This window comes from Dromiciops gliroides, chromosome 3 (genome assembly GCF_019393635.1).
Source record: "Dromiciops gliroides isolate mDroGli1 chromosome 3, mDroGli1.pri, whole genome shotgun sequence".
NCBI classification, from domain to species: domain Eukaryota; kingdom Metazoa; phylum Chordata; class Mammalia; order Microbiotheria; family Microbiotheriidae; genus Dromiciops; species Dromiciops gliroides.
The window spans coordinates 570,477,281-570,501,739 of record NC_057863.1 but is presented as its reverse complement, the minus strand read 5'-3'; the positions used below and the strand labels follow the sequence as shown (position 1 = coordinate 570,501,739).

General features: G+C 38.6%; 1 protein-coding gene across 1 annotated transcript; it reads left to right on the top strand.

The window, feature by feature from the left end:
* Window positions 1-5: 5 nt before the first annotated feature.
* SPRYD7 (SPRY domain containing 7) lies at window positions 6-24,203 on the top strand. The gene is made up of 5 exons (XM_043997504.1): window positions 6-257; window positions 5,705-5,821; window positions 6,989-7,155; window positions 12,858-12,960; window positions 23,236-24,203. The coding sequence occupies exons 1-5, from the start codon at window positions 152-154 to the stop codon at window positions 23,331-23,333; spliced, it is 591 nt and encodes a 196-aa protein (XP_043853439.1). The 5' UTR covers window positions 6-151; the 3' UTR covers window positions 23,334-24,203.
* Window positions 24,204-24,459: the final 256 nt, after the last annotated feature.

Genomic DNA, 24,459 nt, shown 5'->3' with positions numbered 1-24,459 from the left:
TCACCGGGGAGGGGAGAGACAGTGTCGCCGGTACCCGAGCCGGATCCGGAGCTTGAGACTGAGCTTGAACCTGCGCCTGCGCCTGCACCGCGGCCGCGGCGGTGGCCCCGGCCTCCGGCCCCCGGCCCCCGGCAGAGGCGGCGCTGGCGCGATGGCGGCTTCTGTCTTCTGCTGCCTGCGCTGCTGCGGGGACGCCGGGACCGGCCACATCCCGCTGAAGGAAATGCCGGCAGTGCAGCTGGACACGCAGCACATGGGTAAGGAAGGCCGACTTGCGCTCCTGCTCCCCACCCCCAATCTCCTTTTTGGGTCAAAGGGCTGCCCCTGACCCCTCCTCTTCACCCTTGCTACTTGACGTTCGAGGCTGGAGCGCGCCCCCCTCCTGCGGTCCGCAGAAAGCTCCCGGTCGCCTGGGTGTCTGTTGCCCCGTGGATTTCCTTCTTCCTGACACCAGTGGCAGGTTAGGGGGGGCAGAGGTCGGGGGCAAGGGGCACCGAGGCTCAAGACCTGTGTGTTTATTTGGTTGGGTTGTTGTTTTTTTTTTTTTGTGGGGCAATGGGTGTTAAGTGACTTGCCCAGGGTCACACAGCTAGTAAGTGTCAAGTGTCTGAGGCTGGATTTGAACTCAGGAACTCCTGAATCCAGGGCCAGTGCTCTGTCCACAGACCCACCTAGATGGCTCCTCTCACACCTCGTTTGTTTGTTTTCAAAGGGCTAATGATTTTTGCCCAGACAGTCTGGTGACGAGCCATGCCGGTGTTCCCCTTGGTTTCAACTGGCCCCAAAGTCAGTCAAGTCAACAAGCATCTATTAAGTGCCTACTGTGTTTGTACCAGGAACTGGACCAAACTGTTGGAGATACAAAGATACAAGACAGTCCCTACTCTCAAGGAGCTCTGAGTGCAGTGGGGGTAGACAACATACAAACTGCTTGAAAACAGGATGTATTCAGGATAAATTGAGATGATGCGCAGAGAGAAGGCACTTGTTAATGGTCCCTGCCCTCAAGAAGCTCACAGTCTAGCAGTGGAGACAATATGCAAACAACTACATACAATATACATACATACATATATCTATGTATACACATACATATACACATATACATACATACAAGATGAATCGGAGATAATCAGAGAGAAGACTTTTAAGTTGTCCCTGCCCTCAAGAAGCTCACAGTCATATGGGGGAGACAACATGCAAACAATCACCCACAAATAAGATATAGAGGACAAATTAGAAGTTTTGGAATATGCAGAACCATTCAGGATGGTGTTTTTTCCTTCTAAGGATTTAATGTAGAAAACTGAAAAAAAATTGATGCTTCAGACACTTGATACTTACTAGCTGTGTGACCCTAGGCAAGTCACTTAACTCTCCTTACCCTGCAAAAAAAGAAAGAAAAAAAGAAGATAAGATTTTTAAAAATTGATGTATTGGGGCAGCTAGTTGGCACAGTGGATAAAGCACCGGCCCTGGAGTCAGGACTACCTGAGTTCAAATCCGGCCTCAGACACTTAACACTTACTAGCTGTGTGACCCTGGGCAAGTCACTTAACCCCAATTGCCTCACAAAAAAAAAATTGATGTATTCACAATAGAAGCCCTTTTCCCATCTGATTTTTATTAGCATTTTTTCAGAGCCCTCTTTTTATTTTCCACTCTGCTGGTTCTGAAACTTCCTGTTTCCCTGCTTAATTTTACTGTTTTCATGCAACTCTTCTCTCCACACCTTTTGATTTAATTCTCCCATTCTTAAAGTTTTCCATAATGTTCTGTACATGAAACCCCCATTTCATCTTTCTCTTAATCCACTCTGAAAAGTCACATCATTCCATCATTCACTGAACCTTTCCCAATGGAAGCTAACCTGTAGATGCTGTTGTGGTTTTATCTCCAGACTGTCCTTAAGTAGTTCATCCACTATCATGAATTCTCTTTATGTGGATTTAACCAAATATATTTCTGTATCCTAGATTTACTCTATCTTACTTAGATCCACGTATCTCACCCTCTATGATGCACTTATGAGATGCTACCTGAAATTAAAACTTACAAAGACAAAATTCTTAATTTCCAACAGATCTTAGTTACTTTTAGTAGTGTTCTGCTTATTTCCCAGTCTTGGTGATATTTTCCCTCACCCCACTCCCACCCCCTCCTCTAACCTTCCCACACACAATAGGCACACTTAAATTTAAGTTTCCCACAGGAACATCAATATTAACACCGTTCCCAGAGTTTATGCTTTGGAATATATAAGGGAGACCATGTTGTAATTAGATCTCTTTGTTACTTCAAGTAAAGAAATCCCATAAAATGGAGTCCCTATTGGATCCACATTAGGCCATTTCTTTTGAGGTATTCTTTAAGTGCCAGCATAGCATCTTGTGTGTATGTGTGTGTTTGTGTGTGTGTGTGTTTGTGAGAGAGAGAGATTTGAAAAAAGAAGCACTTAGATTAACCAGATGTATTGAAGAAAGAATTTGTCAATGATGTTGGAATTTAAAAAATTTTTGTTGGAGACAGTAGGTACTAATGGATCTCTAGTAAACACTGTTGTTAATTTTGTATAATTTAAGAGAGTAGTACATCTGCCATGGCTGTCCCATACTTTTTTTTTTTTGATGAGGCAATTGGGGTTAAGTGACTTGCCCAGGGTCACACAGCTAGTAAGTGTTAAGTGTCTGAGGCTGGAGTTGAACTCAGGTCCTCCTGACACGGCTGGTGCTCTATCCACTGTGCCACCTAGCTTCCCCTGTCCCATGCATTTTTGTTGAGACTTTACATGAGCAGTCTTTGGGTATCCATGGAGTATCCGGAAAAGTAGAGGGAGGGCCCCAACCTGATGAGTATCCTGAGATCTGTGGAGAACTCCAGGAGGGAGGACAGAAGTTCATAGGATGAGAAGGCATGCAGAGGTTTGGATCTGCGACTTTGAAGGGGAAAGTACCCACACTGATGACATCACAGTTCCAAGTATCTAAGTAGTCATGGGTTCATTGATTTAAGAGAGAAGAGATCTCAGCAGTCTAAAGTCATCTAGCCATTGAACCCATAGGAAAATAAGAGTTTTGCTCATTAGAAATCAGTAGCTAGGGGCAGCTAGATGGCGCAGTGGTTAAAGCACCGGCCCTGAATTCAGGAGTACCTGAGTTCAAATCCGGCCTCAGACACTTGACACTTACTAGCTGTGTGACCCTGGGCAAGTCACTTAACCCCCATTGCCTGCAAAAAAAAAAAAAAAAAAAAAAAGAAATCAGTAGCTGTTTCTAATAAAAATAATAGTCTCAGTATTCTTGACAAATTCTCTCAATATATCAATCCCCAACTCCCAAGTTTACTGATAAGGTAACTGGGGCCTGTAGAGGTTAAGTGACTTATCCATGGTAAAACAAGGTTAAGTTATAGAAACAGGATTTGAACCCAAATCCTCTGATTCCCAATCCATTATTTCCACTGTACCACACTGCCTTTGTAATGACTCAGAGAACTGGTTCTATTTTTGTCATTAGCACTGTTCCCTTCCTTGCATAATATTTTTCTGGTGGAGTTGCTTCAAGAATTGACGTGTCCAAATCTTGCTAAGCTAGTGATAGCCTGATAATATTACCAAACCCAAATTGTGGCAACATTCCATAGACATTGAGTGGCAGCCATTTTCTTATTCTCACATCAGCATCACATTTTTAAAAAAATTTTAATTCTGAAGAAATAAAACAAGCCTTTTCATAACAAAGTAGAATAGAGTAAAAATATTACACATGAAACTGCCCATCTAGTATGTACAACTTGCTTTTCCTTTTATAATATCATGTAAATTCCTTTTTTCCCCTCCCTCTCCTCCACCCTAGAGGTGGCTACCATTAGACACATATGTGTGTATTTTATATACACACACACACACACATATGTACTATACAACTATTTATCAGTTCTTTCTCTGGATGCACATAGCACCTTCCTTCATAGATCCTTTGTACTTAATTTGGGTATTTATAATACTCAAAATTACTTGGTCACTCAAAGTTGCTTTTTTTAAAAAACATTTTTATTTAAAGTTTTTAGTTCCAAATTCTATCTCTCTCTCCCACCTTTCCCTCCCATCTCCCTGAGATGGTAAGGAGATATATTATACATGTTCAATTTTGTAATATCTTTCCACATTAGTCATTTTGTATAAGAAGACTCAAATAAAAGAAAAAAGGAAAGAAAATGAAAAATATCATACTTCAGTCTGTATTCAGTCAATTTTAATTCTTTCTCAGGAGGTGGATAGTATGCTTCATTATTAGTTCTTTAGGATTGTCTTGGATCATTGTATTGCTGAGAATAGCTAAGTCATTCACAGTTCTTCATGGAATAATAGTGCTGTGTGACCTTCTGGTTCTGTTCACTTCACTATACCTCAGTTCATGTAAGTTTTGCCAGGTTTTTTAGAAATCATCTAATTTGTCATTTCTTATAGCACAATAATATTCCATTACAATCATATGCCACAGCTTGTTTAGCCATTTCCCAATTGATGGGCATCCCTTTGACTCCCAATTCTTAGTCACCACAAAATGAAGTGCTATAAATATTTTTGTACAAATAGGTCCTTTCCCCCTTTTTTGGATGTCTTTGGGATGGTTGGTTGGTTGTTGTCCTTCGCTCTAGAGAACCAAAATGACATCACTATGTTAGAGACAAGTTACATTGTGTCCATCTGTGACTGATTAGACCAATACAAGCTCGGAATGCTCTACCACAGGTGGGGCACAAACAATCCATGTGAACGTTTGGGTTGGATTCTCTGAATTTGCTCATCTCACACAAATTTAGATCCCAATGTATTTGAGATATAGGCCTAGCAGCACTATTGCTGTATCAAAGTTTATATTATCACATTTTTAAAAGTATAATATCCTACAGTTTTATCAATTCTCTTCTTATTCCTGGATGCTCATGCTTTTCCCAACCAAGACTTAAAGAATTTACATAGTTTTACAATTAACAAGTTTCATTACCAAAATTTAATGTTTCCCAAGTCAACCTTCTAAAAATAAATTTAAGCTAAAGTTTGTATTTTAAAAGAACAAAGTACATTTAATGATGGAATTGCCAGGATGTTCAGCTGCTCATTTGCAATATTCTGTAATTAACAGCTGTCTTAATGAAAATTTGCTAAGTTCTATGAGTATCTTTCTTTGAATGTTTAGTGATTTACAAGCACAGATGTCTAAAGCATATTTTCCTCCAAACTATCCAAGATAACTATTGGCTTGAAAATATTAGGCTCATTCACAACATATGCCCTGGCATTGGGTTTTTGGTTTTTTTGTTTTGTTTTGTTTTGTTTTGGTGAGGCAGTTGGGGTTAAGTGACTTGCCCAGGGTCTGGCATTTTAAAAAAAAAACTATATGTATTAGTTTAAGTTAAATTATTTAAGTGATTTGTTAACAACTGGGTTTATATAGGTTACTTTTACTCCAGAAAATTTTACAACTATTAAATAGAATTTAGAGAGAATTTCATTTATTTTATGTGATCAAAATTAAATATTTTTGATTTCTATCAAGAAGTGACTTACATATAAAAGTTCAAATGGGTATGTTTGCTGTCTTTTCAAAACATTATAGAATTGTTTTTCTAATGGCTGATTGAAATGGAAAGCATAATTATATGTTTTTAAGTGGCATAACAAGTTTGTATTTTTATTTAGGAACAGATGTTGTCATTGTCAAAAATGGAAGAAGAATATGTGGGACAGGAGGTTGTTTAGCCAATGCACCTTTGCATCAGAACAAAAGCTACTTTGAGTTCAAAATCCAGTCCACAGGTTGGTTAAGTTTATGAAAAGCCCTCAATGTTAAGAATAATTATAAATAAAAGCAATAGAGGTTTGTTTGGTTCTTTACACTTACTAGATCATTGGTTCTGAGTCTGTTGGCCATGGAGCCTGGTTGAGTCCTCAGAATTATTGTGAGAGGTTTTCAAATCCATTTAAAAGCTAAGCATTATCTTTTTTTTTAACTTAAATTTTCAGTGATATAATTTATTTTTACATCTGCTTAATTTCCCGGTACATCTCTTCCCATTTCCCAGAAATCTATCCCTGGTTTGGGGTGGGGGGGATTGGTGAGGCAATTGGGGTTAAGTGACTTGCCAAGGGTCACACAGCTAGTAAGTGTCCAATGTCTAAGCCGGATTTGAACTCAGTACTCCTGACTCCAGGGCCCGTGCTCTATCCACTGCACCACCTAGCTGCCCCTCCTTGGTTTTAAAAAAAGAACAGGTGGGGTGGGGGTGGGGGAGACAAAAGTTCATCAAAACTGTCCACATATGCAGTGTTTAACATTCATAGTTCCCTACCTTTACAAAGAAGGAAGATGCATTCATCTTTCTATTCTTTAGAGTAGAATTCCTCTCAGTCTATAAATTTACAACATTCATTTTAAATATTTTGTTGCTTTTACATTATTATAGTCACTGAATCATTGTATAGATTGTTTCCCTACTTGTGTTATTTTCATTTCAGTTAATATTAAGCTATTCATGCTTCTCTGCATTTTTCATGTTCATAATTTCTTATAGTTCAGTACTATTCTATCATATTTATATGTTTAAAAGCTTTTTAACCATTTCCCAGTCAATGGACATCTACTGTTTCTAGTACTTTGCTACTATAAAAGTTAACTATCATCATTTTGATCTTTATTTAGCTCTAGCACTATATGTAGTATAGGGGCAGGTACTCCCATGGGAGTCCCCAAAATAGTTTTAAACTGAAAGGTTGAGAACTATTGTCTTCAACCATAAAACAAGGGTTTTTTTCTGATTTTTTTTAGTGAATTTTGTTTATTGGTACTTGAGATATATTGATATAATATATTGTTAATTTTTCAAAATATTATTTCTTTCAAAATGAGTACACCTGAAAATTTGACCCATTTCTACATCTTTATTCTCTTAGTTCATTGAGTTATTTCCAATATTATGTTCTTAGGGATCTGGGGCATTGGAGTTGCAACTCAGAAAGTTAATTTGAATCAGATTCCACTTGGCCGAGATGTGCATAGCCTTGTGATGAGGAATGATGGAGCCCTCTACCACAACAATGAGGAAAAGAATAGGTTGCCAGCAAACAATCTTCCACAGGAGGGAGATGTAGTGGTGAGTTTCCTTATGAAATGTGTTTTCAGAATAATCATATTTAGATTACGTTTAAGACAGTTCATATTTCTGTCTGAGGAGATTATATCTGAATGCCAATACTCATTGGTAGGGGCTAGCAATCGATGACATCTGTGCCAACATTTGTAACGTTTGCTTTTAGCAGGCTAAACTCCCTGTTGCCTTTAAGATTACTCCTGGCCATGAGTCATCAGCACAATCTGCTCCCCATTTGGAAGTATCAGTGGCAGGTTCTGACATGTATTAAACAGTTCTTAATCTATCCCTGGCATTCTTCAAGGAAAGGAGCAGAACCTTGCCATAAGACTTGTGTTACAGTGTCATCACGGATACTTCTGAGACTGGGAACTTGTTTAAGAATTATTTATATGATTTTGTATAATTTTCATCTACAAGATTTTACTTAATTTGCTTCATTAGCATCTTTTAGAGAATTTTACCAGCTTGTAGGGCAGCTAGGTGGTGCAGTGGATAGAGCACTTGCCCTGGAGTCATGAGGACCTGAGTTCAAATCTCACCTTAGACACTTACTAGCTGTGTGATCCTGGGCAAGTCACTTAACCCCAATTGCCTTAAACATCTGGGGCCATCTCCAGTCATCCTGATGCATATCTTGCCACTGGACCCTGATGGCTCTGAAGAGAGTGAGTTGGTGACCTTACGCAGCCTGCCTTCACTTAAATCCAATTCAGTGCAAATCATGACATCTGTCATTGTCCTCTTTGAGGATGAAAGATGAGCAACAACAACCAGCTTACCAGAGAAATTGGTCTTTGTGGGATTAAAATTCCCTTCATCAAAATTTCAGAGTTGTGTAAAAGCATAGTATTGTGATTTTAAAACTTGACTATGTTTGCTGCTGTTTTGGTGCAAGTACAAACCCAAACTATTTACCATTGTTACTGTTTTCTCTCCTTTAGAACTATTTCTTATTAATATTTTGCTTTACTTTTTTTTTTTTGGTAGGGCAATGAGGGTTAAGTGACTTACTTGCCTAGGGTCACATAGCTAGTAAGTGTCAAGTGTCTGAGGTCAAATTTGAACTCAGGTCCTCCTGAATCCAGAGCCAGTGCTTTATCCACTATGCCACCTAGCTGCTCCTCTTATTAATATTTGACATAGATTGTTTTATAGTTTGGAGCTAGTAGGAGCAGACTTACTAGTATTCCTGTATTTAAGAGCTTTTTTAAGCCTGCTCTTGTATTTTGTCTTCTAATAAAGTCATAAATATTAGCTTGATAGAAACATTTAGTAAATGAGGCAGTTTACAAGCAAAGGTAATACAGGTAAAGTAAATCTAAGAAGGTATCAGGAACAAGAACAAATCATGGAAACCAGTTTAGGATAGATGCTGTTTCCTCCATTTTGGTGTTAACTAAAAGCCATTTTTAAGTCTTGTAAAGGCTTGTTGAAATTCTTTTTTTTTTTAACAAAAAATTATGGGAAAAAGATTTTTTTTAAAAAGAGATGGAAGGTTTTAACCATTTCTAAATATCTGCTTTTCCCGGTTTCCCCTTTTAAATGTTATATAGTAATTGGTTCTGTGTTTGGGTTTCATTTATTTAGATCATTGCCAGATGTCCACAGCATGGAACATCCTTTCTCAATTGGTTATTTTTTAGGAGACAATCTTGAAGTTAAATGGATACTGTCAACCTGTTTAGACTACAAAGATGAAGTTAAAACATAAGAAAGAATAATAAGTAACAAATGTTTTTCTTTGTTGACTCATTGAACCTCATCTTTAACTTGGTCTTGCCCTCCTGTCTTTACTCCCTTGCTATGAAAGTCAAGTTCTGAAGTTGTGCTGACTGACATCAGAGATTACCACATTTAACCAGCCATTAGTGAGCCAGTCAGCATGATCAAATGAGACCTTGAGCTTTTGTGCCAGTTTGGATAAAAGGAGGACCAATGAGGATAAAGGGTATGAAGGGTCAAGGAATTAGAAGAGTAAACCATTTGTTACTTGTTATCCTTCTGTGTTATGGTAACTTCATCTTCATTGCTGAGACGTTTGTAAGAGTGAAGAACAAATTTTACCAAATTGCCAACAGTAGCATAGGAAAAGTCGAATGGATTGCAGGGCCAGAAAAACATTTTCATATGGGAAGAGTGTTTTAGCTTATCGACTTTGTTCTGAAACAAGTTCAAGGAAACTGAGCTTTCTGTATCTGGCCAAATGAACTTCAGAACTGTATTTCTACTGTGATCAGTCCTTAAGAACTCTGCTATAGGCAGATAGTGAAATTGCTTAGGCTTATTGTTTTCTGTATATAATTTTTCAAGAATGTAAGTTCTAGAGCAAGGCAGCATAGGGGAGTGGGTAGAGAACCAGGTGCAGAGTCAAAAGAATGTAAGTTCTATTCTAAAAACACATTTTCAAGTTCAATTTAGAGAGTTTTTATTTCTTTTTTTGTTGTTGTTGTTTTGTTTTGGGTTTTTTCAGGGCAATAAGGGTTAAGTGACTTGCCCAGGGTCATACAGCTAGTGTCATGTGTCTGAGGCTGGATTTGAACTCAGGTCCTGCTGAATCCAAGGCCACTGCTTTGCTTTATCCACTGTGCCACCTAGCTGCCCCCGAGTTTTTATTTCTGATGTGCATTTATGTAGAATTTTCACTAAAAGTTTCAGTGTAATTAATGATGAATTTGAAGTTTATTGAGTGGAGCTGTTTTGGTCAGTGGTGTCACTTCTTTTTTTTTTTTTTTTTTTTTTTTGCAGGCAATGGGGGTTAAGTGACTTGCCCAGGGTCACACAGCTAGTAAGTGTCAAGTGTCTGAGGCTGGATTTGAACTCAGGTATTCCTGAATTCAGGGCCGGTGCCTTAACCACTGCGCCATCTAGCTGCCCAGTGGTGTCACTTCTAATGCTAATAGATAGTAAGAGAACTGGTTTAGAATGATCACAGAGGTTTTGTTTTTATTGGGGGGGAGTGGGAAAGAGTAAATAAATTCTTGTTCATTGAAAATCATAATAATTTTTAAAAAAGAATTGGCTTAGGCTCAGAAATATGTTTCTCACTTCCTTATCCCTTTTTTTCCTTTGGTGGGATGTTTGTTCTCACTTTATAAATTGGGGTTTGTGAGGCTGGCTCTCCTGATTCTGATTTCCTTGTACTTTGCCTACAGTTAGGCAGTGCTGCCACCGTGTGGGCAATGGTGTTTTTGTTACGGTCTCATTCAAAACAACTAGGCTTGTTATAGATGTAAAAAGAAAAGTGTACTTTTCCATTCAGCTATGTTTTTTATATAAAAATCTAATTCTTGGGGCAGCTAGGTGGCGCAGTGGATAAGCACCAGCCCTGCATTCAGGAGTACCTGAGTTCAAATCCGGCCTCAGACACTTAACACTTGCTAGCTGTGTGACCCTGGGCAACTCACTTAACCCCAATTGCCTCACTAAAAAACAAAATACAAAAATCTAATTCTTTACTAAAAAAGTTAAATGTGACTGAGTATCGTGAATTACTAATTAATTACATTTAAATAGATTATATGCAATATAGAGCAAAATTTATTACATTCTCAGTATAGTACTGAGATAGAGTCAAGTGGATTTTTCATTAAGCTGTAACTGCTTACTCTACAATTTGAGTAGTAACGCTTCTGTCTACCACATTCTGGAGTCTCTTCACTTGGAGTTAGATTCCAAAAGCAAATTCCAGAGATGACATAAGTCACAGTCCCCCTTTCCACTGGCTGCTAGTCCTTGGTATATGGTCTGGATTAGGCAGAAGGTAGGCGGGGCCATGGCATCAGCTCCTGGTGCTGTAGGGTACCCTCCATAGGCTTCCCCTTAGGCAGCCCCACAAGACAACTGCCAATGTGTAATTTGGAGAGAAAGGCCATGGGGCCCCATGGTGAGGGTTCTTTCTCTCGTGGTTTGCCAAGCAGATTTCCATTCCTGCCCCGACTCCCATCTGGTATTTATGTTCTGAAAACAGTTGGTCCTTTATCAATTAGCTCTTCTCTCCAGAGGAGATAGACAACTTGTTTTAAAGGGGACCAGCCACCTCCTCTTTCTAGTTAAAAGAAATTCATGCAAATAAGAACATAAAACTTTCAATAAAAGAAATATTTAAAGGAAGCATACGGATTTCTAAAAGAGCTAAGACTTTTTTCCACAAATGTATTTAATCTACATTTATCAGGTAGTCACAAAAATATTCTTTTTATGTGCATCATTTGAAATGAATTTTTAGTCACTACTGTGGTTATAGTTTTTCTGGAAACAAGGTTTAAGATATAGTTTGTTTACTTTCATCTTCTAGGCTATTCCTACTTTTTCTCTTTCTTATAGTTTTAGAATTTTCCTAGCTTACTTTGAACCATATGAGCTTTGTAATATATCTGACCTTTTTGAAACGTATTTCAAAGGACCTGAGTTCAAATCTCATCTCTGACACTTAGTACCTTTGTGACTGGGCATTTCCCTTGACCTCAGTTTCCTTATCTGTAAAATGTTGAACCAGTTAGGTTCCTTCCCATTCTAAAACTGTAATCCTGGGGCAGCTAGATGGCGCAGTGGTTAAAGCACCGGCCCTGAATTCAGGAGTACCTGAGTTCAAATCTGGCCTCAGACACTTGACACTTACTAGCTGTGTGACCCTGGGCAAGTCACTTAACCCCCATTGCCTGCAAAAAAAAAAAAAACTGTAATCCTAATTCATATCTTTTTTCTTTGTTTTTTTTTTAGTGAGGCAGTTGGGGTCAAGTGACTTGCCCAGGGTCACACAGCTAGTAAGTGTTAAGTGTCTGAGACCGGATTTGAACCCAGGTACTCCTGACTCCAGGGCCGGTGCTCTATCCACTGTGCCACCTAGCTGCCCCCCTAATTCATATCTTAATATAATAGTTCAAACTTTACAGAGCATTTTCTTCACAATAACCTTATAAGGAAAGTTGTACAATTATTATCAACCAAATTTTCTATATGAGGAAATTGTGTCAGTGACTTTCCTAGGGCTACAGAAGTGGGAAATTTCTAGAATTGAATTTTGGCTCCTGTTGCCCTGGCTTTTAGTGTCTTTCACTTTCGACTCCATCATATTGCCTCTAAGCAAACAGAAACATCATTGTATGTGCTAGTGGAACAAATTGAGAGGCTCAGAAACAGTTTTAACACTTTGAAAACATTAAGAGGTGATAAACAACAATGATGACTGCTACAATTAGTATTATCCACTGGAAGTCAGTTTTTATGCCTGGAAAGCAATCATTTTCAGCTTGAATTTGAAAAGATCTCTCTACTTGTTTATTACTTATATAATTTTTAAGAGTACAAAGCATTAAAAATTCACATTATATAGCTACTTTGCTACAATTTATGTGGTGGATATTTGGTAACTATTGTCATTTTGAGTTTTAAACCAATTTTAATGTAATCAAATTGTTATATTCAAGTAGCTAAATTTATTCTTATCAGATTCAGACTTTTTAATCCTTAATGAAAGCATCAGCAATAGACCCTCTGGTCATGTGACTCTTTCTTGCCTAGTTTTTTTGTATTTCTGTGCCTTTCCCTAACAAAGAATCTAGTGTGTTTTCTGGAAGATGCATTTTTTGTGGTGTTGATGGGAAAATACATCCTGCCACATTTTCATCTTGATTATAAAAGATATACTTGTTAGATCTATTGTGTATTAAAAGACTTATTAAATTTTCTGCTTTATTTCCTAGGGTATTACATATGACCATGTAGAATTAAATGTTTATTTGAATGGAAAAAATATGCACTGTCCAGCATCAGGTATACGAGGGACAGTGTATCCTGTTGTATATGGTAAGCTAAGAATCTAAATTTTTGTTTAACTTTTTGTTGTTGTTCAGTCATGTCCAACTCTTCATGACGCCATTTGGGGTTTTCTTGGCAAAGGTACTGTAGTGGTTTGCCATTTCTTTCTCCAGCTCATCTTACAGATGAGGAAACTGAGGCAGACAAGTTAAATGACTTGCCCAGGATCACACAGTATGTATCTTAGGCCAGATTTGAACTCAGGTCTTCCTGACTCCAGGCCCAACACTCTATCCATCGTGGCACCTACCTGCCCTTTTTGTTTGGCATTGTATTGATTTTAGAACAGTTGTATTTAATATATATGTTATAGAGTATTCAGTAGAATATGTTGATAAGCATTTAAAGGATTTAGTTTTTCTAAATTTGTTTTTTCTGTTGATTAAAAATAAATAATCTCACAGTATTTGCCAAGTACAATAATTGTGCTTAGATTTGTGATAATCAGACCCCCATATTTAATACCTCATCATTTTTTTTATTTTTAAAGTTTAAAGTAATTTTTAAAAATTATTAAGAAAGACTACAACAGCCATTTCACAGGACCTAGAAGGAGGAGGTTTGTACAGCAACTTGGCAAGCTCAGAACAGATTTTCTGGGGGGTGAGGGGGTAAGACTTTCGCATAGATGGGGCTGTAATTACCAGGTGTCCCAAAAATCTGAATGCTTTAACATCACAGACTTTGGGGACATTTTGTGTATAGAAATCTTTCTTGGAGAAGCTAACACATTGAATGGTAGATTACGTCAGTTATTTTGTATTTGGAAGCAAGGGAAATTGGATTTTGTGCTATAGTTCATTGGATTCTTGGGTACCTGCAGTAGATCATGAGGTGACAGGCAGTGGTGAGTTTAGGAGATAGAGTTCTCTATTTCTACAAGCTGGATTACAAGTCCAGCTTTCTCCAGTCTCTATTTCTACAAGCTACAGGACTGTCCTTGTCCTGCCTGCAGCTTTCTTACTTAATTAGACTTAATGCATGTAGGAGCATGATCATTGCTCCAGACATTTATGGGCCTTCCATTGACCTCAGAGTGTGCTCAGAGTACAAGATTCTTTTCTTTTCTCCTCTTTGCCTCTCTTTCCCCCTTTCCCTCTTTCTCCATCTCCCTCTTCCTCTTCATCCTCCGTTCCTTTCCCCTCTGTTCCCCCTCCCTCCCATGTCCTTATCCTTTCTCTCTTTCCCATTCCCTTCCTTCTCCCTCTCCATGCAGTCCTCTCCCCTCCCTCTTCCTTTCTCTTCTCTCCTCCCTCTCAACTTTTCCTTCACCCTTTCCCTCACCCTCCCCATCTTTCTCTTTTCTCCTCTCCCTTTCCTTCTCCCTCTTCTCACCTACACTAGCAGGAAAAGAAGTGAAGAAAAAAAGGCACCTAAGGATACTGTAAAATTCTTTTGCTTTAGAATCTTTACCCCATCACTAACTAACTAAGCCAGTTTCAGATTCAGCACTTCCAGCGTCAGGGTACACGCTATTCTTGAGGCATCCCATTCCAGTTTTAAACATTTCTGCTGGACACATTTATCCTTGTATTGAGCTGAAATCTTCCTCCTTATATATAGTTCCATTCATTAGCCCTCATTCTCCCCTCTCATGCTGAACCAGTTAAGTCTAAATTCCTTTGCAGCAACCCTTCAAGTATCCCAAAATTTCTTTTTTTTTTCTTTTTTCTTTTTTACCACAACAAAAAAGATTAGTTTGTATTTCAATAGTGGGGTGGGGGAGGAAGAGGAGGATCAAAGAAGTAGAGCTTCTCAAATCTTTTGTTCTGGTTGGTTTTTTTTTTTCCTCTGCTTTGGGGAATGACCTTTAGATTAGAAACTACAAAGCAAATTACTAATAGGGAGATGATACTTTTTTCCCCAAAAATTTCTACAACTGATCCTATACCTGTAAAAAGCATCTCCCAAAACAAGTGGTCAAGTCTTTGTTTGAAGACTCCCAGTGAGAGGCAGCTTCTCCCAAGGCAGCCCATTTTACTTGTGAATAGCTCTAATTGTTAGGAAATTGTTACACCTCAAGCCTACCTCAAGTCTGAAATATCCACTCATTTGCTTTAGCTGGAGGCATATGTAATCCAGTCATGGGTTCCATTCCACTGAATCTCTCTCTCTCTCTCTCTCTCTCTCTCTCTCTCTCTCTCTCTCTCTCTCTCTCTCTCTCTCTCTCTCTTTTTTTTTGGGGGGGGGGGCAGTGAGGTTTAAGGGACTTGCCCAGGGTCACACAGCTAGTAAGTGTCAAATATCTGAGGTCAGATTTGAACTCAGGTCCTCCTGAATCCAGGGCCAGTACTTTGTCCACTGTGCTACCTAGCTGCCCTCCATTCCACTGAATCTCAGTGGAATTCGTGAAATCAAATTTGCCTCCTTTAGGACCTGTTTTCTCTTGTTGCATTGTGTGTAGACTTTTGAGGCCAGCTGTTTTACTACTGACTAATTTCTGTAATTTTTTATCTCTTACGAGCTTCTGATGTCCCAACTATTCTTCCTTTACTATATCTCATCTCTTGGGCCTAGCTTTCTTCTTCTATCCTTTTCATTTTAAAGCCACTTTATTTAGATTTGCAAGACACCAGACAGATATATTCTTATCAGTCTTGTCATCCCAGCTTGTCATCGTCCTTCCAAAAATGTACTGCCCAGAACTCACTGGAATCATGTTATTGAATTTTCAAAAACCAATTTCCTAGGAATCTCCATTCCTCTTCAAATGCCTTTTCTTTTACAGTTTAAAACTATGACATCACATCTATCCTTTCTCTATATTATTGATGGATGATAAGAGTAGACTGTATAGATATGAGCCTCAGGATTTTTTTTTAAACACCAACTAGGAAAGATGCCCATTTGCCTCTTCATTCCTTCCTTCCATTCAGAACCAGCGTTGGAAACCATAGTTCTAAATGGGTAATATTGTAAAAATGAACTATAGGCATTCGTTATATAGCATCAGTTGAGATTATCATGAAACTGGAGGGACATAAGTACCTTATGGAACTTAAAATATAAATAGGTTCCAAAAGGGTTTTATAGTTATGATAGGTTAAGTGAACATTAGGGGGACTGAGAGTTCCTGACCTTTTTTGTTTGTTTGCTTTTGTGGGCCAGTGGGGGTTAAGTGACTTGCCCAGGGTCACACAGCTAGTAAGTGTCAAGTGTCTGAGGCCAGATTTGAACTCAGGTACTCCTGAATCCAGTGCCAGTGCTTTATCCACTGGGCCATCTAGCTGTCCCTAGTACCTGACCTTTTGAGGTTAAAATAATGGGGGAAGACTACCATGCTCCTCATCCCTTCTCTCACTTACCTGAATGTCCTTTGCTGCCATTGACTGCATGAGAATACTGAGAAGGATGGTCTTAGCAATACATTCTTTCTTTCTTTCTTTTTATTTTTTCTTTTATTTAAAAAAAAATTTTTTTTTGCAGGGCAATGAGGGTTAAGTGACTTGCCCAGGGTCACACAGCTTAGTAAGTGTCAAGTGTCTGAGGCCAGATTTGAACTCAGGTCCTCCTGAATCCAGGGCCAGTGCTTTATCCACTGTACCACCTAGCTGTCCCCCTTTTAAAAAAATGTTATTTTTATAGAGGGCTGTTCTTAGGGTGGCAAGAGTCATGGTGACTCATTTTGAACACCTAATTCTTGCCTTAGTTACAAAAGCTGAGTCAAATATTATAGCGGGCCATCTGTGAGTTAACTGTTGGGGTAGTTAGTTTTTTAGTGCCTTGCCCAGGGTCACACAACTAGCAAGATTTTAACTCAGGTCCTTCTGATTCCAGGGCTGGAGCTTTATCCACTGTGCCACCTAGCTGCTCCAAGTTCAGCTTAATTTTAAAGAATGTAACAGTTTCTTAGCAAAGGTACATAAAGTGTTTTCCATGTGCTACATGAAAAATTAATAGCATAGACAATGTTCGCATCCAGTTGTCTGACTCTTCATTTAAGGCCTTGTCAGCTCTCACTTGGACCATTGCTGTCATCTCCTAACTAGTCTTTCCCTCTCAGCTGATCATATACACCACTGCTACATTGAAGTTCTTCTTCTACAGCTCTGGCCAAGCCATTTCCCTACTCAAAAATCATCAGTGGGGCAGTTCCGTGGCTCAGTGGATAGAGCATTGGCCCTGAATTCAGAAGGACCTGATTTCAAATCCGGCCTCAGACATTTGCCACTTACCAGCTGTGTGACCCTGGGCAAGTCACTTAACCTCAATTGCCTCACCAAAAAAAAAAATCATCAGTGACTTCCAGTTTATAATTGTTAATTTGAGTCCAAACTCTGTAGAGTAACATTCAAGTCTCTGTACTACTTTGTAGCATCCCAACTTTGCAGCATCATTTCACACTGTTCTTCTTCACATACCTTGTTTTTCAGCTAATTAGTCTTCCCTGAACACATTCAGTATTTCCCCATGTCCTTGCCTTTAGTTACTTCTTTCCTCAGAAACGTCATTCTTTTTGTTTCTGTCTATTAAATCCTGTGCAATCTGGCTTGCATCCTAACTCCTCCATGAAACTTTCCCCAGGCTCTCTCCCTGGAAACTCTCTCACCTCTCACCTTCCTCAACACTTTGTTCATTCCTTTCTTCTGGTCCATATCTCCTGAGCGGATCATAGACTTCCTAAGGGCAGAGACAATGTCTGTTTCATTTTGTAACCCCCAAAAAACAATGCACAGTGCCTTTCTCTCTAAATTTTAGTCGAATCAGTGTTAAAAATATAATCTGAATTTTCTTTCCTCAGGGAAGTCAAATTTATCATAATGTTTCTAATGTGAACTATCAAGTTCTCGTATGAATTATACTGCTGTTACATTTCAGAAATTCAACAAATTTTTATTTACTGTAAACTTTGTACAGTGTTATCCTGGATACTCGGTGAGATACCCAGGTTTTTTTAGCCTCTGGTCCTTGCCCTTGTAGAACTTAATGTCCAGCAGGAATATATAACACACATAATATTTTATAATGGCCAGGGTTCAAAGTACCAGTGTGAAGTCGGGCATGTCACCCTCACTGGACCCCAGCTTCCTCATCTGGGGCTCCAACTCAGTGGCCTCTGAGGCCCCTTTCCAGACTCGGTCTGTGACTCTTTGAAGTCACTACCCATGAGGAATATCAAAGAAGGCTTCCTGGATGAAGGGCTGTTAAACTGTAATGTATGAGTGGGAATATTGTGGAGGAAAAGGTAGTGGGCAAGAGGACAGCATTCCAGACGAGGAAGTATGGGGTGCCAGGCAGATTAACGAGGAATAAAGAAAACCTACCTGGGGCAGCTAGGTGGTGCAGTGGATAGAGCACCTGCCCTGGATTCAGGAGGACCTGAGTTCAAATCCGGCCTCAGACACTTAACACTTACTAGCTGTGTGACCCTGGGCAAGTCACTTAACCCCCATTGCCCCACCAAAAAAAAAAGAAGAAAAAGAAAACATACCTTACATATTGTGAGTAAGCAGTGCTTCACAAGGAATTATACTTTATTAGATTAAATTAGTGAAATTAATGATCACTCAGCATTCTCTGTTGAACCTTCTGATTTGAAGAGCTGAGGCTTACTCTCTCAGTCATTTAGCCCACTCTTGCATCCTGAAAAGAGACCTGAAGAGGTGTTTTTTGGTTTTGTTTGTCTTAGTTGTAACTTCTGCTCTATGAGCCCCATACTGATTGTCCTGTTGTCTCAGTGGATATTTTATCTTTTTTTTTTTTTTTTTTTGGTGAGACAATTGGGGCTAAGTGACTTGCCATGGGTCTGAGGCTGGATTTGAACTCAGGGCCTCCTGAATCCAGGGCCAGTGCTCTACCCACTGTGCCACCTCGCTGCCTCCTCAGTGGATATTTTAAGAGAGAAGTAGATCAAATGAAAATCCTGCTGCAAAGTTTTCCTAAAAACAAAGAGTTTACATGTATATTATTGACCTGGTGATATTTCAGAATTCTTTACCTTACCATAGACATAGAGACATCGAGTGGAGTGGATAGAGCTCTGGGACTTAACATCCTGCCCCAGACTAGCTGTGTGACACTGGGCGAGTCACTTAACCACCCTGGACCTCAGTTTCCTCATTGGTAAAATGAGAGAGTTGTGCTCTCTGGCCTCTGAAATTCCTTCCAGCTCTAATTCTGTTTGAGATCCTCTGGAACAGTTTCCATGCCACTAACTCAATAGCAGCTGACACCTGCATGAACAAGTTGGGTAGCAGGTGCATCAGTCTACAAGCATCCATAAGCACCTGCTTTGAGGCAGGCACTGTGCTATGTTCATGGATCAGGTGGGCTTTTAGAAAATTACAATAATAGCCCATTTATTAGAATCAGACAAATGCAAATGCAGCTCTGCCCATTGATGCCCCACCTGCCTTTTTTAAACTCAGTGCAGTGAGTTCAGTACAAAGAGCGCGTATTCTTCATGACACATTTTGATTGTGGTTATTAGTTTAGATCTTGGTTAGAGTTGACAAGTTTTGTTGATTCTGGCCTCCACCATATCTGCCAAATCTGCCCTTTTCCATTCCTATGGCCACACCTTAGGATAAGCCCTCCTCAGACCTTACCCATCCACCTTCTCCCAAATCCATCTTCCCCAGGGCTGTAGATTGATATTTGTAAAGCAGCAGTCTGACTCCATCACTTCCCTCATGGAAAGCTCCAGCACTCTTTGTTGCCTCTAGGATAAAATACATACTCCTCTATCTGGCAGTGAAAACCCTTCATTGTTGGCCTCCAGCTTCTGCCAAACTGCCCTGCTTGGCATGACCGGAAATGACATTCCATTTCCACCTCTGCCTTCGCACAGGGCCCTGCCTCGGACTTCAAAGCACTTTGTGTTTACTTGGTATACAGATTGTGTTCGTGTATCTATGGTATGGGCTGTGTCCTCCCTTCCTTCCACCCAGTAAAATGCTTCTGGAGAGAAGCACTTTCGTGTTTGTATTCCCAGCTCCTAGAATAGTGCCTGGCATGTGCCTTAGTAGGCACTTGCCGAATCAAATAGTGGCAAATCTACTGCTCTTTATTGAACATAGAATACATTTCTCCACTAGTTTGTTTACTAGTATCTTAAGTGTGTCAGGTAAAAAATATCATAACGTAGCTAAGTAATACCGCACTATTCATATCAGTTATTAGCTATGAAGTAACCTTTAACCTTCTAGTTTAAGAACACTGTTATATGAGAGAAGATACATTGTTAAGACCAATCAATGTCTTGAGCCCTTAGTCAATACCACAAAAGTAGAAAAATTCCAGTCTTGGGTATAATTCTTGCCTTCATTGTTAACTCATGTAGAGCAAAGTATTTTTTTGAGATCATTGACGTTTTCAAGAAACTTCTCCATACATACAAATGAAAATAAGTCTTAACATGTAGAAGCTTAAAGAGATGAATTAATGATAACTTTGAAGTCTGACTTTTTCTTTTGTAATTTTTTTGTTTTGTACATCTTCTCAACACATTAAAAACAAGTTTGAATCAAATCTTGGCTTTGTCAGCCTTTGTGTTCCTAACAGTGAGTAAAGGGAGGGAAAGTTTGGTCGTAAACTCTTAGAATTTCAGAGTTGAAGCCCTGTTTTATTGTTGTTTAAATCCAAAATGACCCTTATAGGATTCACCAGTCACAGGGACAAATGTTGGTTAAACACGCACTCTCTGCGGTTCACCATATGGATCAGGCTGGGAAGTTACAGAAGGGCAGTTCAGTATATTTGTACTGGCAAAGAATCATACTGGAGAAAAACCAGCACAGAATCCCCATGCATTCTTCCACGTAGAAGGGCACAGATGAGAGTCCAAGTGAGAATGGGGTGAAGCATGTCTAAAGCACAGCTGGGTTTACTTCATTGTAACTGGGCAAATGATTGGCACCTTAGAGAAATGGAGAGATTGCACTTGTTAGAAGACCTAAAGCTTGTAAAGGAGAATTTCATTTGAGGCAATAGCTGGTTAAATGCCATAGTAGGGTGCTCAGAAAGAGAATAATATACAAGGAATGTTTGGGGAAATCTTGAGTGCCCTTTAAAGGAATAATTTGGATATAGGCAAGTAACCCAGATGTATGATAGGAAGGAACAGGATCAGAACAGTGGAATTAGAGAAGGCCAGCCCCCAAAGTGTTATCAAGGAAGAGTCAGAGTTAGGGATATAGATGTGCTTTGGAATCAGAGTGATTCTGCTTGCTTTGTTTACAATATTTTACAAATGAATGTGGCCCAGCTTAGGATGAATGCAACAACTGCATATACAGTCGACTGGAGATAACCGGGGCTCTGGTTTTCTACACATTGCCTCATTACACACCCCTTGAAGACTTAGCGTTTTCCCTGTCTTACATTTTGGAACCAGTGCAGTTTCCTGCCAAACTATGTATGTGTATGGGCCCTTTTCCTCTCCAGCACTATTGGTAACTGGCATCTAACTCGAGAAAATGCCTGTATCAAAGGAAATAAGAAAAGTGTTGGATTTAACCATTTTGACCCTTTGACTGCTTTTCAGGTTTTTGTCTCTGGGTTCTTGATCTCTCAGATGAAGAAAAGAAAGTCTCGAGTAGATTATACACTTTTTCCCCTATTATCTTGGATAATTAAGAGTTGACTATATATTTATCTTCATTTTATGCAGGATTAACTTAAATCAGCTATGCCAAAATTTTTTTTTGCTTTTGTGGCATGTGATTTAATAATTCCAAAAAGAATGCTTTTTTATATAATCCTATTCCTTTGAATCTGTTAGATTAGAGCCATAAAGAAAACAAAATTTTAAGAGGTTTTTGGAGCAGTGCCTATCAAGTTAACAATTTTAGTTATATGAATTTAATGACAAGGTTATCAGAAATAAACACAGTGAAATATAAAGGTGTCAGAAAATGGTCAGAACAGTGAATATTTGTACTTTACTCAGTAGCTAAGCTGCTATATTAGTCTTTTTTCACCAATAAAAGTTTTCAGTGATTTTAACTTCTGAAAATCAGCCCCCAAAAATTTCTCCTTGGAGTGCAAGAAAGAAAGCTTAAACTAGATTTGTGTGAAATGCTTTTCTTGTATTTTGGAGAAACAAAAGTAATTCCATCCAAGAGATATGTGATTTAATATTCAGAATGTTTAGCCTGATAAGTCAAACCTGATTTTGTTAATTTAGAATTAATTTTATAAGCATTCACAATGAATAAAATTTTCCCTGTTGTAAATTCTGCTGCTTAGATTGGTTGGATTGGAATAAAAATGTATAATTATTTTGTCTTCCTTTAGCTCTGAAACAAGGCTTCCTCTTGGGGTAGAAATGGCCCCGTGTCATTGACAGTTATGTAAGAAAAAACCCTACAGAGTTTTACCAGGGTGGAATAGCTTTAAGTCTAAGGGTCCAGTGACAGAAAAAAAAAAAGAAAAAAAAAAGGAATAGATATAGTACAAACTGTGACAGCCTTGAAATTCATTCCCTTTTTTTTTTTTTTTTTCGGAGGCAATGAGGGTTTAAGTGACTTGTCCAGGGTCACACAGCTAATAAGTGTCAAGTGTCTTAGTCTGGATCTGAACTCAGGTCCTCCTGAATCTAGGACCAGTGCTCCATCCACTGCTCCACCTACCTGCCCCCCATTCTCTTCATTTTTATTGTACGTGGAAGTGATAGAAGTGTGGGAAGATATCGAAAGGGAAGGTGTAGAAAAGGTAATCCTGGGTCTTAGAGCTCTACCAGCAAGCAAATGACTTGCCGTAGATTGAGTTCTAATTTACTCTGAAGGCAAGTTTTCCTGTTTACAGATCACATATCTTCTCATGTGGTTGAAAATGCTGCCAGCCCTCCTGCCCACCTTTGTGTCATGTTACCTGTTTCATCTTTATCCATGTCTCGTCTCTTTCTTACCACAGTTTATAGAATATTAGACTCAGCCAGCTACAGTTCACAAAGGAGGACCTTTTTGCCTTTAGCCATCACTGGCTACAACCCTAATACAGTTCAAATGTGCCTTTTGAAAGTTAGGTTATATTTTGGGAAATTATAGCGATATAAAATAAAAAGTATCAATTAAAAGGTTTAAAATTTTTTTAAGAAAAGTTTATTTGATATTAATTAACATGTGCAAAGGTTTTGTGGTTCTGCACCTGTGTTTGTTCCTAAAGATTTATTCTATGAATCAAAACAAATTCCATACCTCTTGTTTCCTGTTAATATTATTATCATAGGAAATAATTGATTTCATAGTTGTTTATACTATATTATGCTTAAACCATATTAAGATCATCTGTTCTAATTTAATATCTGTTTCTCTCCTTTAGTTGATGACAGTGCAATTTTGGATTGTCAATTCAGCGACTTTTATCATATTCCTCCAACTGGTTTTGAAAAAATATTATTTGAACAGCAAATCTTCTGAATATGCTTGCATTGAAAGCTTCTAGCCCTACGCTAGGCCCCAAAAGACAATTACTACCATCTTAATAAAGCCTCACTTGATCCATAGGAAGTACATTCTCTGTTTTTAATAAATGTTTGTGACGTTATCTAAGGAATCAATAGGTTACACACAACAGCAGAATTGTGATTTAAAATACTAGGCTTTGTTTTGTGATGTGAAGAGCTGCATTTTGGACAATTTGATTCTTATATGTATAAATGGAAGTTCACAGACAGTATTACATGAAAACTGGATGCTCATGACATTTAGAAGGGAAATTTGTTTCTTACATGAAAACACTTGGCTTAAGTTAAAGGGATTTTATTCCTTCGGGAGTTTGTACCTTGTTAAAAGAGAAGAACTAGCTTGTCTGCATTCCTATCTTCTTTTATAGTGTCCTTTTTGTGTACAGAATGAAGAGTGACAAATATGTAAAATTAACAGCTAGGTTTTTTCCCAGCATGTCTGTTCTTTATAATAGTTGCTCATTTTCATAAACGTTAAATTTATGTTTAATTTGTATGTTTCACTGCTTTGTATTTGCTTTATGTAAAGAATAATAGAATTATATATTTTTAATGATTGTCAAACATTATTATGTTGAATGTGAAAAAGCAAAACTGAACTCAAGAAATATTTATGAAGACCACCATGCTGTGTTATTCTACTCTCAGAGTAATTATGGATTGATCAGTGATGTAGTGTACACTGGCAAAACACAATGGAAATTATGATGAAGCTTTACACTTGAATTGTAAATCATAGTATCTTTTTCTGGAATATTTTATTTAAATGTCTCGTTTTTCTGCAATGAACAATAAAATGAGTAATGGTTAAGGTGAAATTCAATATCACAACTCACTACCGAAAACATTCTTTTTGATTTGGAGTTATATATGATAAGCCCACTTCTCCCTTGTATACTAGGGGACGTTTATCTCAGGGTTTCGTATAGTTCAGTACAGTGAAGAGAGCACTGGATGAAGGCAAGGGACCTAGTTTGAATCCTGCCTCTGCTACTGACTAGATGGATTGTTTGATGAAGTCATTTAAATTTCCCTGGCCTACAGTTTCCTTGTCTATAGCAGGAAGACTCAAGTCCCTT

Bases quoted from the DNA above. Each gene is read 5' to 3' on its own strand.
- SPRYD7 (XM_043997504.1), top strand. From the start codon at position 152: ATGGCGGCTTCTGTCTTCTGCTGCCTGCGCTGCTGCGGGGACGCCGGG. The intron at 258-5,704 runs GTAAGGAAGGCC...ATTTTTATTTAG, and splicing joins GCTGGACACGCAGCACATGG to GAACAGATGTTGTCATTGTC. The intron at 12,961-23,235 runs GTAAGCTAAGAA...TCTCTCCTTTAG, and splicing joins AGTGTATCCTGTTGTATATG to TTGATGACAGTGCAATTTTG.